General features: G+C 39.3%; 1 protein-coding gene across 2 annotated transcripts in view; it reads left to right on the top strand.

Moving 5' to 3' along the window:
- The window catches only part of LOC126457553 (developmentally-regulated GTP-binding protein 2), a 124,752-nt gene that overhangs the window by 31,594 nt on the left and 80,632 nt on the right, over positions 1-12,526 (top strand). For both annotated transcript variants that reach the window (XM_050093963.1, XM_050093964.1), the window contains exon 4: positions 10,135-10,278. In XM_050093963.1, the coding sequence (XP_049949920.1) occupies positions 10,135-10,278 (144 nt within the window). The remainder of the gene's footprint in view (positions 1-10,134; positions 10,279-12,526) is intronic.

The raw sequence follows: 12,526 nt of genomic DNA, 5'->3' as shown, positions 1-12,526 counted from the left end.
AGCAAGGTACAGGTATGGACATGCATGATCTGTGTGCATCGTCATTATATTCCGTAGCCTCAGTTAGTAATTATATGATTAAGTTATATGGTGGTGATTGTTGTTACTGATGCCTTTGGGTGAGTGACGAGCAGCACATTACGTACATGTATGCATAGATACAGAGGTTCGGTATTGACCTCTTAATCTCGAGTACTCATACAGCTGAAGCCACCATTCTCTCTTCCCTCCATCCCTCCCTCCCTCTGTTTCTTCCTTTCTCTTTCCTCCCTCCCCCCTCCCTTGCCCCCCCCCCCCCCCCCCGCACTCTCTTCTGTACTTAAAAATTCATTGCCTGCCATATCGCCGTATAAGGATATTGTATCTAAAAGAATCTCGGATTACCCTTAAGTGTAGGCTACTCCAAACAAAATTTAATCTGTGCAGTTATTGCCCTAATTCATACTAGTGAGAGATATGAAAAACACCATATTTACTTGGCTACAAGATGATGCTGAGTATTAGAGAACTACCTACTTTGGAGAGGCTTCTTTTAATTATTAATTAATACATTCTCACTAGTAGTGGCAGCCATGGGCAGGTGGTAGCGCTGCAGGTTCGTGACAGCGAGTAAACAGTTCGCCATTTCATTAATCATGGATTAGTGCAATGGACAACAGCATGTGTTAGCCATAAAAATGTTTTATAAAAGCAATGGTAGTTTGGTGGTGGCACGGAGGGAGTTTCGACATTTCTATAATTTAGGACACGCAATAAAATGTTGGATTTATAACTTTGAAGAGACTGGATCTGCTCTCAAGAAGAAACCAACAGGACAACCAAGAAGTGTGCATTCTCCAGCGAACATCGATGTTGTGTGCAAGTCTGTCTTACGGAGGCCACAGCAATCCAGTCATAACCAAGCAGCAGTGGTTGGAATGTCCTGGGAGAGTGTTCACAGAATTCATCATCTTGATTTAAAATTTCATCTGTACAAACTACAGATGGTGCAACAATTGAAGGATGATGACTACCAGTTACGATTAGGATTCTGCCAACAATTGATAACAAAAATAAACAATGACGATGAATTTCTAAACAAGTTGTGGATGTCAGATGAGGCATATTTTCATCTCACCAGTTAAGTCAATAAACAGAACTGCTGTTACTGGGCAAGCACAAATCCTAATGACGTTCATGAGCACCCTTTACATGCTAGCAAAGTGTCAGTAGATGTGGTGTTTCATCACATGGGATTATCGGACCATATATTTTCACAAATGAACAGGGAAGCACAATAACTGTCAATGCCAATCACTACGTGGAGATGTTACGAAATTTCGTTACACCTGCATTGAACAACTTTCTAAACGTTCAAGAAGTCTGGTTTCAACAGGACAGAGTGACATCAGACACTGCATGGCAAGCAATGGCATATGTGTAAGAATTGTTTGGCAACCATGTTATCTCACAATTTGGTAACATTCCCTGATCCCCTAGATCACCAGATTTATCCGTTTGTGATTTTTTCTTGTGGGGTTACCTCAAGAGCAAAGTCTACACAACTCGACCAAGAACCCTGGATGAGTTAAAACAGAGAATTCTGGATGCAATTCACACTATCCCAGCTGAGATGTAGAGCGGTCAATGAGGAATCTCAACAGCAGATTTGTACAGGAGGACGCCATCTTAAAAAAAAAGATAAATTCCATCAATATTTCGTAAATGGCAAAGTTGTAAAGTTTGTAGCGTTGCTCTTGGGGGACGAAAAAAAGTGAATATTTTGGTGAGCCACTTGGCAACAGAATCAGGGATTGATTACATTATTATAAGAACATACGTTGAGTATTAAATACCTGAATAAGAGCAACACACACACACACACACACACACACACACACACACACACACACACATGGGTTACAGGACTGGAGTAGGTGGTGGTGGGAGGGTGCATGGGACAGGTTTTACACCGGGGGCGGTTACAAGGGTAGGAGCCAGAGGGTAGGGAAGGTGGTTTGGGGATTTCATAGGGATGAACTAAGAGGTTCCGAAGGTTAGGTGGACGGCGGAAAGACACTCTAGGTGGAGTGGGGAGGATTTCATGAAGGATGGATCTCATTTCAGGGCAGGATTTGAGGAAGTCGTATCCCTGCTGGAGAGCCACATTCAGAGTCTGATCCAGTCCGGAAAGTATCCTGTCACAAGTGGGGCACTTTTGTGGTACTTCTGTGGGACTTTCTCATCCCCTCAAACCCAGAACCTCCCACAAAAGTACCACAAAAGTGCCGCACTTGTGACAGGATACTTTCTGTGGGAGGTTCTCATCCCCTCAAACCCAGAACCTCCCACAGAAGTACCACAAAAGTGCCCCACTTGTGATAGGATACTTTCCGGGACTGGATCAGACTCTGAATGTGGCTCTCCAGCAGGGATACGACTTCCTCAAATCCTGCCCTGAAATGAGATCCATCCTTCATGAAATCCTCCCCACTCCACCAAGAGTGTCTTTCCGCCGTCCACCTAACCTTCGGAACCTCTTAGTTCATCCCTATGAAATCCCCAAACCACCTTCCTTACCCTCTGGCTCCTACCCTTGTAACCGCCCCCGGTGTAAAACCTGTCCCATGCACCCTCCCACCACCACCTACTCCAGTCCTGTAACCCGGAAGGTGTACACGATCAAAGGCAGAGCCACGTGTGAAAGCACACATGTGATTTACCAACTAACCTGCCTACAATGTGAAGCTTTCTATGTGGGAATGACCAGCAACAAACTGTCCATTCGCATGAATGGACACAGGCAGACAGTGTTTGTTGGTAATGAGGATCACCCTGTGGCTAAACATGCCTTGGTGCACGGCCAGCACATCTTGGCACAGTGTTACATCGTCCGGGTTATCTGGATACTTCCCACAAACACCAACCTGTCAGAACTCCGGAGATGGGAACTTGCCCTTCAGTATATCCTCTCTTCTCGTTACCCGCCAGGCCTCAACCTCCGCTAATTTCAAGTTGCCGCCGCTCATACCTCACCTGTCTTTCAACAACATCTTTGCCTCTTTACTTCCGCCTCGACTGACATCTCTGCCCAAACTCTTTGCCTTTACAAATGTCTGCTTGTGTCTGTGTATGTGCGGATGGATATGTGTGTGTGTGCGAGTGTATACCCGTCCTTTTTTCCACCTAAGGTAAGTCTTTCCGCTCCCGGGATTGGAATGACTCCTTACCCTCTCCCTTAAAACACACATCCTTTCGTCTTTCCCTCTCCTTCCCTCTTTCCTGATGAAGCAACCGTTGGTTGCGAAAGCTATAATTTTGTGTGTATGTTTGTGTTTGTTTGTGTGTCTATCGACCTGCCAGCGCTTTTGTTTGGGAAGTCTCATCATCAAAGTTGGTTCAGAAATAATAGGAAAATGATAATGTTCCTTCTGCCTCATGCTGCGTTCAGCCCATCAGCGTGATCATAATTTCTGGTGATGAAATAACACAAAATAATTATCATTCAGGTAAATAACGAGATGGAATCATCAAGGTTAATTTACTAAAATAAGCACACTTATCTTTAACACACGTTTTTTTTTAATGCTACGTACCTTTTCATATTAAATTACAATAGATGACCATTGTGGTTAAATGCTTTATACATAACAGTCAAAATGTCCTCTTGATGCTGTCTGTTCGTAGTCAGTTACAAGAAACTACATGCTTTCTGATTGAAAAAAAATAACAGTTAGCATATTCACTCAATATTTTCACATAAAATATAAAATACAGTTGCGGAACACAGCAAGTCCACGTCCGCCTTTCATAGAATACCAACAGTAAAAGGTGAGGCGCCAAAAGCCTCATTTGTCTTGAAACAACAGAATTCTTTTTTATACCATTAATCGATACATGTACATAGAGATTTAGAGGCACCACGCAAGAACGGCAAAGATAAAGAATAATAGATTCTGTCGCTGCTATGCGATGGTTCATTTCTTTTACTTTACAATTGTTCGATAATTTTAGGCCATCAGGCGTTTACTATTGAGGGTATATTAATGTTTGTGAGGCGAAAATTACTAATATTACAAGTTTCAATTACTATGAATATAATTTCTTTCCTTCATCACTTCTAGTTTTATTGAATTGTGGAAATGTTCCCATTTATCTGACACCCTGTTTAATTGTCCACAACTTGGTGAAAAAAAGAAATGAAATTAACAAATGATGTGGTTCACATACATTGTTGTCACCACAGACAGTTTTTCACATACTATGTGAACCAGGAGTCTGTGATATCACAATATATTTTAAGCGTCTGAAAACAGCTACAAGTCACACTTTGCACACACGCCAAAAAAAGTTTTGCATCACCAAGGTTCCCAGAACTTCTGAAGATATACGTTGACTGTGGGTATTGTATCACAGACAGAGTCCCTATGGCTCATGTTGTCTGTAGTTCAACCAAGCCTAGACGGTCAATAACGCGGTTTGATCGTGTCCACATTGTTACTTTGTGCCAGGAAGGGCTCTCAACAAGGGAAGTGTCCAGGCGTCTCAGAGTGAACCAAAGTGATGTTGTTCGGACATGGAGGAGATACAGAGAGACAGGAACTGCCAGTGTCACGCCTCGCTCAGGCCGCCCAAGGGCTACTACTGCAATGGATGACCCCTACCTACGGATTATGGCTCGGAGGAACCCTGACAGCAACGCCACCATGTTAAATAATGCTTTTCATATAGTCACAGGATGTTGTGTTAAGACTCAAACTGTGCACAATAGGCTGCATGATACGCAACTTCACTTCAGACGTCCATGGCAAGGTCCATCTTTGCAACCACAACACCATGCAGTGCAGTACCGATGGGCCCAACAACATGCCGAATAGACTGCTCAGGATTGGTATCACGTTCTCTTCACCGATGTGTTTGGAGGCAACCTGTTCAGGCTGAATGCCTTAGACACACTGTCCAATGAGTGCGGCAAGGTGGAGGTTCCCTGCTGTTTTGGGGTGGCATTATATGGGGCCGACGTGCGGTGCCGGTGGTCACGGAAGGCACCGTAATGGCTGTACGATACATGAATGCCGTCTTCCGACTGATAGTGCAATCGTATTGGCAGCATATTGACGATCATTCGTCTTCATGAACGACAGTTCGTGCCCCCATCGTGCACTTCTTGCGAGCGACTTCCTTCAGGATAACAACATCACTCGACTAGAGTGGCCAGCATGTTCTTCAGACATGAACCCTATCAAACATGCCTGGGATTGATTGAAAAGGGCCGTTTATGGTCGACATGATCCACCAACCCCTCTGAGGGATCTACGCCAAATCGCCATTGAGGAGTGGGACAATCTGGACAAACAGTGCTATGATGAACTTTTGGATAGTATGCCACGACGAATACAGGCATGCATCAATGCAAGAGGACGTGCTACTGGGTAGTAGAGGTACCAGTGTGTACAGCAATCTGGACCACCACCTCTGAAGGTCTCGCTGTATGGTGGTACAACATCCAATGTGTGGTTTTAATGAGCAATAAAAAGGGTGGAAATGATGTTTTGTTGATCTCTATTCCATTCTTCTGTACAGGTTCTGGAACCCTCAGAACCGTGGTGATGCAAAACTTTTTTTTAATGTATGTATTTTTTATTTACCAGATTCGTTCTTCAAATGAACAAGAGAAACATTGGAATATGAAGTTTGAAGTTGTCAGACAGTAGTAAAGACTGAATTTAAAGTTGGCTTACTGTTCTAAAGATTAAACTGACTGTACATTAAAACTTATTTTTAAAGTAGAGTGTCAAATTATGACATTGACTGCACCAAAGAAGAATTTGTTTGTTTGTTGTTTTCATTTGAAAGCCTACAGCAATTTCTTACTTTGTGTCATGTGTTCTGGTATTATGTTGTTTCATAAGCCATTCATGTAATTTTATACGCAGAACCGTTTGAAACTTTTCATTATAGTCAATTGAGATTCCGCTCTAGGCAGTAAGGATCCACCACCCCAGCATTGATATTGAGGGTTTCTTTAAGGTACAGTCTTCTTTAAGAAGGCACTCATCGCAAAGCTGTTGGAGGTGAGTTTTAAAAGCTTTATTGACAACAACATCCATTAGTTGGAATTTCTGTGATCATACCAACAGGAATTATTATTGAACCTGTGGCGTTCTTTGTAATGTTTTGGATGAAAGAACTTAGCTTCAATATTCTCTTTCTGTTAGGAAAATAGTCTAGTATTCTGTTCCAAGCAACCTTCAGCCACTTTTCTTGACATAGGAAGATAGTTCTGCAGGCAGTTTTCTCTTTGGGTACTTTTTTCCCGCATATAGCCACATATGGGGCAGTTTCCTGTCATCAAAAGTATGATCATAAGGGGTATCCAGTGTAATATTTAAGTGGAGGATTTTTTGTAGGGACGACACAGCATGTTATTTTGGATGGAGAGTCATTGTCAGACGTAGAAGTAAGTTTGGATGTGCTTCACGGAAGTCTGTTAGAACATTTGCTGTTCATGTTGTATATTAATGACCTTGCGGATAATATTAATAGTAACTTCAGAATTTTTGCAGCTGATGCAATTATCTGTAATGAAATACTGTTAGAAAGAAGCTGCACAAATATTCAGGCAGATGTTGACAAGATTCCAAAATGGTGCAAAGATTGGCAAGTTGCTTTAAATAATCAGAAATGTAAAATTATGCACTTCACAAAATGAAAAAAATAAATAAATAAATAAATAAATAATTGGTATGCTACAACTATAATAGCAGAGAGTCACATTTACAATCACATAACTCCTAAATCAATTTTTTTAATTTTATTTATTTATTTATTTTTGCCAAATCATTGTTATTTTTTCCTAATTTTGGCGCTATTTTCATCATCATTTCAAAGTAAATTACACGGAAAATGAACTCAGTTTAAGTCCCTATGTTATGAATATTAATAAACTGCCATTCTCAGATTTATAACTATTTTATACAACAAAATCATGCAGTTTCTTAATAAGACCGCCAGTTTTGCATTATTTTGCTAAAACCATAATTTTGCTCGATATTTTTACATTACTGTTTCCACCAAATTTTCCTGTTTGTAGCTATCTCACAACACGACAATACTTACCTCAACAACAGAAGTTTAATCTGTGAATTTAAGATGACCCTGTATTTTTCAGGTGATGAATTTGGGGAAAATGTTTTCTAGAGGGGGTAAATACTGTAACCTAGCATTGTTCTGTTCACATAGTAGCAGCCTATACTATCACTGTTATTGTTTCACAACTTCCCATGATTTTCATGTTTTGTTAATTTGCAGTTGTTATGTGATGCTTTTTATAATTTTCTAAAAATTTTTCCTGTCTGTTTCTGACACACAGTTCTGTTATCTATTGAAAAAACATACACTGTTGGGCATTAAAATTGCAACACATGAAAGAGAGCAAATAATGAAATTCTCTGAATAGAGTGTATATAACACAGTGGGAAGAATACATGATTAAATTTGTAAGGTGATGTTGTGGGAGGGATCTATCCATGAACTGAAGCAGAAGATTGGAGATAAAATCACTGCTTTTCCCCAAGATATGCTACACCCAGCATTCAGGAGTTCCCATAACAGGCTGTTAGAATGTGAATATCAAAAGGGACCACATCTCACCTCTTTCTGATGTCATCTTTAAGACAGAAAGATACAGTTTGTAATGAAAACTTAAATGGCATACTGTATACATGCATTTTTGTCAGTAAAAATGTTTTTCCTGTGTTTATTCATGCAAATTACATTACTTCAAAATTTCCCATTTTCCTGCGCTGTCCTGTATATGTCTGTCCCCTCGGGCACAAGTGGCTCATAGCCACCGAGATTGTGCATGGTATTGACTGTGGTACTCATGAACTCAGAGTTTCCGCATTTGCATGACAGCAGTAATATTGCAGAATGATGAACTATGTTCTCTGTAGGACATGATCCTGCTGCTTTAGAATTCTGGCATGTACTGGTAGATGTTTCCCTTACTTGAAGTACAACATGATCCCCTCACAACAAACGACATTCAGATGTGATTTCTGAATGAGAAACGCATTTCATAATCTTTCTTTGCATACAGAATGTGGATAGCTTGTAGTCCAATTTGATTTGTGCAGTTGCACTGAAATGCTAATTATTTCCATATCATAGCATGTGGTACACATTGTAGTGAATCCTTCCAGTGCCTCTATCTGTAGCAGCAGGTGACGGGCTACACAGATTGGAAACCAGCCCCCCAACACACTCGCTGGTCACTTGCACTGGTGGGAGAATGTAGACAGCCACCCTTACCGCATGTAAGGCATGCCAAATGGTCGCTTGAGCAGTCTCTTGTTTCACTCCGATGAGGCACCAACCCTGGCTGTGCTCTCGGCAGCTCGTCCGTGCAACACCACGTGACTAGTGTCGTTGTCTGCCACATTTTGCCAGGGTATGTGCGAACCGTAGAATTCTTATCCCACATTTGGTGTCAGTGTTCTGTCACACTTCGTTTGGCAAGAGGAATGTTACCGCATTTTTCTGCACCACCTTCCTGAGGTGCATATCCTCGAGGTGCTTCTATTGACTGCGGGTGTACAAAGCCTGGTTCGTCCTCCTGGTATCAGCAATTGGAATACTGTGTGCAGTGTAGTGCAAATAGTGCAGTGTAGTACAGTGCATGCTGGGAGTAACAGACAGGTTATTGTTATTCTGTCCCCAGCTGTTTTGGTGCCCTTTTGGTGTTAAGCATATCTTTTTTGAAGTGGGTCTTCCCGGGCCACCAGATGATGCCAAACAAAGGCTGTAAGCCGTTCATAGTCTGCCTAGTGCAGAGTCTTCACCCTGAGCAAGGGCCCTCCTTGATTAAGAGGTATTAGCTCATGGAATTTTACTGTACTTATTAGCTTTTTAGGTATAATATGTTAGAAATAGCCTGCACGGCTTTTCCAGCATGCCCCATCATTTATTGTCATTTGTCTTAACTGGCACACCGCTTAGTCATGTATGCCCCGTAGGAGTACAGAAGGGAACACAGATCTTTCCATCATCATGGCAATTTGATGTTTGTCAGATTCATGCAGTTGCAATTTTAATGGCCAGCATATTATTGCAACTTATGGTTGCTGTTTAGGGGATGATGATAAGAACAAGCAAGGAGAATGGTGGAAGGGCAAATACTTTAATCATCCATAATCATCCAGGGCACATAACATTAGTTATGTATCAGGTAATGTGTATATCCTATAATAGTTGTATGATTTTGAGGCCACTATAAAATGGAAAATTAACAATCACGTGAATTGAAATTAGTAAGTCACCTAGAATACCTTTCTGCAAGTTCGGAAAGGAGGTACAGCCCTCACTGACATGCTTTCAGACTAAGTTACTTTACTCACAGTGATATGTATTTCGAGTTACCAGAATGATTATCAAAGATAATGATAAGCACCATTGCTGTTATTTTATTTCCTGAATTTAGGTCTTATTGACTGTATATTAGCCTAAATTAGTCCATTGATTGTAGTTAGGGTTATTGAGGGAGGTGATGTAGTGATTGAGGCACTGGATTTGCATTTTGGGAGGACAGCTGTTCAAATCCCCATTCGGCTACTTTCCGTGGTCTCCCTAAACTGCATAAGTTAGATACTGGTATAGTACTTTTGAAAGGCTAGTGCTCCGTCTAAGGACTTTGTCATCAGTGAGATGCCAAACCTTAATCTTAATTTTTTAATTTGCGGTATTATTTATTGATATCACATGTAACTGTGAATGTAAGCGAAAAATTTTAACATTTGATTGAAAACTTGTTTCTGGTCGAAGGTAAATGCTTCATTACGAAAGATTTTGTTATTGTATACAATTTCCGGGTGAAGAATTAACTTAAGCTTTGTACAATATTTTGAGGAAAAAACAGAATATTTGTTGTAGGCTGAAAGATTAAATAAAATAACTTTCAAAGCTTCTGATTCCATTTGGCATAGACACAGCAGTACATTTTCTGTTTATTGATATTGTGCTACACAAGAACTTCAGAACACATTTCTAAATGAATTGTATACTATTTGCAAATAAATAATTCTAAGAATGGTGTAGTATTAAATTCTGTGCTTTTTTCCTTGTTACTGAAACTAATGACTGTTGTTTCACTTGTAGGTGATTGCTGTAGCTCGAACTGCAGATTTAGTCATGATGATGCTTGATGCAACCAAGCAGGATGTTCAAAGGGTCCTGCTGGAAAAGGAACTGGAAAGTGTTGGCATCCGATTGAACAAGAAGAAACCAAATATATATTTCAAGGTTAGTCTTCAGAAATTGTTATAAATGCAATTTTTGAAAGAGTTATACTACACATAAATGAAAAATTGTATTTCTGAAAAATTCTAGTCATTGCTTAAAAAAGAATCTTAGAATTAATTACTGATTTATAAATACATAGGTGCGTGGCTCAATCTTCAGTCACACCAGGGATTTTTTTTTATCAAATGCCGTTTCTTTCACTTTTAGCAATTATTTACATCCGAAAAACTTTAAATTTTGCTGTGGTTTTGATTTAAACTGTAGGCCCCCATATAAATGGCTGTAAAAGTCAGCTCAGAGGTCACGTGTAATAAAGCAGTAGGTGTTCGAAGTAATGTGATTAACAGCAGTTTTAACTTTTATTATTAAGAGAAGTGATAGATTGTGGAAAAAGTAATCATTGATAAATGTGCCATTATAGAACATTAAGTTCAGTTTTGAATCCAGTGAAGATATCAGGAATGTTTCAAAACTAATGATAATTGTGTAATTTGCATTAACTCAATTCACATGACATTTTTGCATTTTTGTGTTGGTAAACATGTCTGAAAAGTATCTGTACAATGTTAGCCACATTCAGTATTTAGTCTGTTTTCAGCTGTCAAAAAGATTATATGTATTTTGGTAGTACTGACGATCATTTATTTTGGATGGAAATAGATCAAAGAATTTGTATTAAATTTTGCTGTGAGTATGGAATAAAGTGCAGCAAAGATTTAGGAATGTAAAATAATGCTTTTTGTGAGTGTGCTGTGAAAAAACAAGGACTTAAGAGTGATGTGACTGTAAGGATTGATATCATATGCCATTGGGCAAATGCATGTCTACTTGAAATATTTGCTTGTTACCATCTTACAGTTGAGCTGTGCACAATTTACTTTATGTCCACAAAGCCAAACTTGCTGCACATGGATGTAACTCATTGCCCTGGAGTGTAAATTGTGTAATATTTACAAATTTAATTGAAGTACAAGCTAAATAAGTAGAATATTAATATAATTAATAAAATGTTGTATCCTTCTGGATAATTGATTGTTAGCAACATCTATGGGTTTAGATTTGACAAAAACCAATTATTTATTCATCCAGTTAAAACACACAGATAGTTGAAATGGTGATCCTAGTAATCCACATACAATCTGTGGTGTAACATGTGAATTTTACAGAACAACACTTAAGCCAACGAAAGATGTTCACGGAAACTGGAAATATTGTCCAAGTGATGGTTATAGTATCACTTCATAACGGGTAATGCAGACTATGACATAAATGTAAATACTGCCTGAATTCTCGTTTTTGCCTGCAAGGGTGCAGCATTGTAAATAACATTGTTGGCTTGTTATTGTTCCATGAATTTTAACAAAATTGTGTATTCCAAGACTTAACTAATGATTTCTTTTTCTAATAGTAAACTTGACTATGGAAGGACATATTTTAAAAGGAGGTTTACTCCTATTGTTAAAAAAAGAAATGACAGCCGCCATTGCTGCTTGATATCAGAAAATATTAATTTTTGTCAATATATGCTCTTATAAGAAGCTGAATATATACTGCAATATACCTGGGCCGGTGAAACATGTCACTTGACAGCTCGTGTGTGGTTGGCTACACTGCGATTGCGAGGTTGCATTAGCTGCCACCGCACATGCCCACAACTCTGAAGTACGATTTGTAAATGTAAGCTACAATCAACATTTATAAGTAAGTGCAACAAAGTACATTTTTCTAACAATGGAGAGGACGACGACGGATACTAAGTGTGTGATAGTATATGAAACCGGGAAATAAAAACACCCGAAGTTAATGACAATATCTATGAAAAGTTGTTCCAAATTGTTACAGTAATAGCTGCTTGTAAAACGTTATATAATAATGTAAATCTAAGCATACCAAATAACACACTCTCCACATTCATAGAAAGAAATAAAGCAAAACATGCATAGCCTACCGGATTGCAGAGAGAAAAAGAATTAATTCTGTATACATTTACACTTACCAATTTACGATGTCAATGGCGCAATTCCATCCAGTTCTCCTTCACTATCATCAGAATTGGCACCAAAACCATTGTCTTCGTCATCGTCATTAAGAGAAATCATTAATTGTTCGTTTTCATTTATAATGCCATCTATAGTCTGTGCTTCTCTTATCAGTTTAGCAACATGGTCTACTTTTTTCCTCCATGAGGTAGTGTCTACAGTAGCAAGACCTTTATGTAGCAGTCTTTCCACTTCTGTTATAGAAAAAG

Source organism: Schistocerca serialis, chromosome 2 (genome assembly GCF_023864345.2).
Source record: "Schistocerca serialis cubense isolate TAMUIC-IGC-003099 chromosome 2, iqSchSeri2.2, whole genome shotgun sequence".
NCBI classification, from domain to species: Eukaryota; Metazoa; Arthropoda; class Insecta; order Orthoptera; family Acrididae; genus Schistocerca; species Schistocerca serialis.
This window is presented reverse-complemented; position numbering and strand designations above follow the sequence as displayed.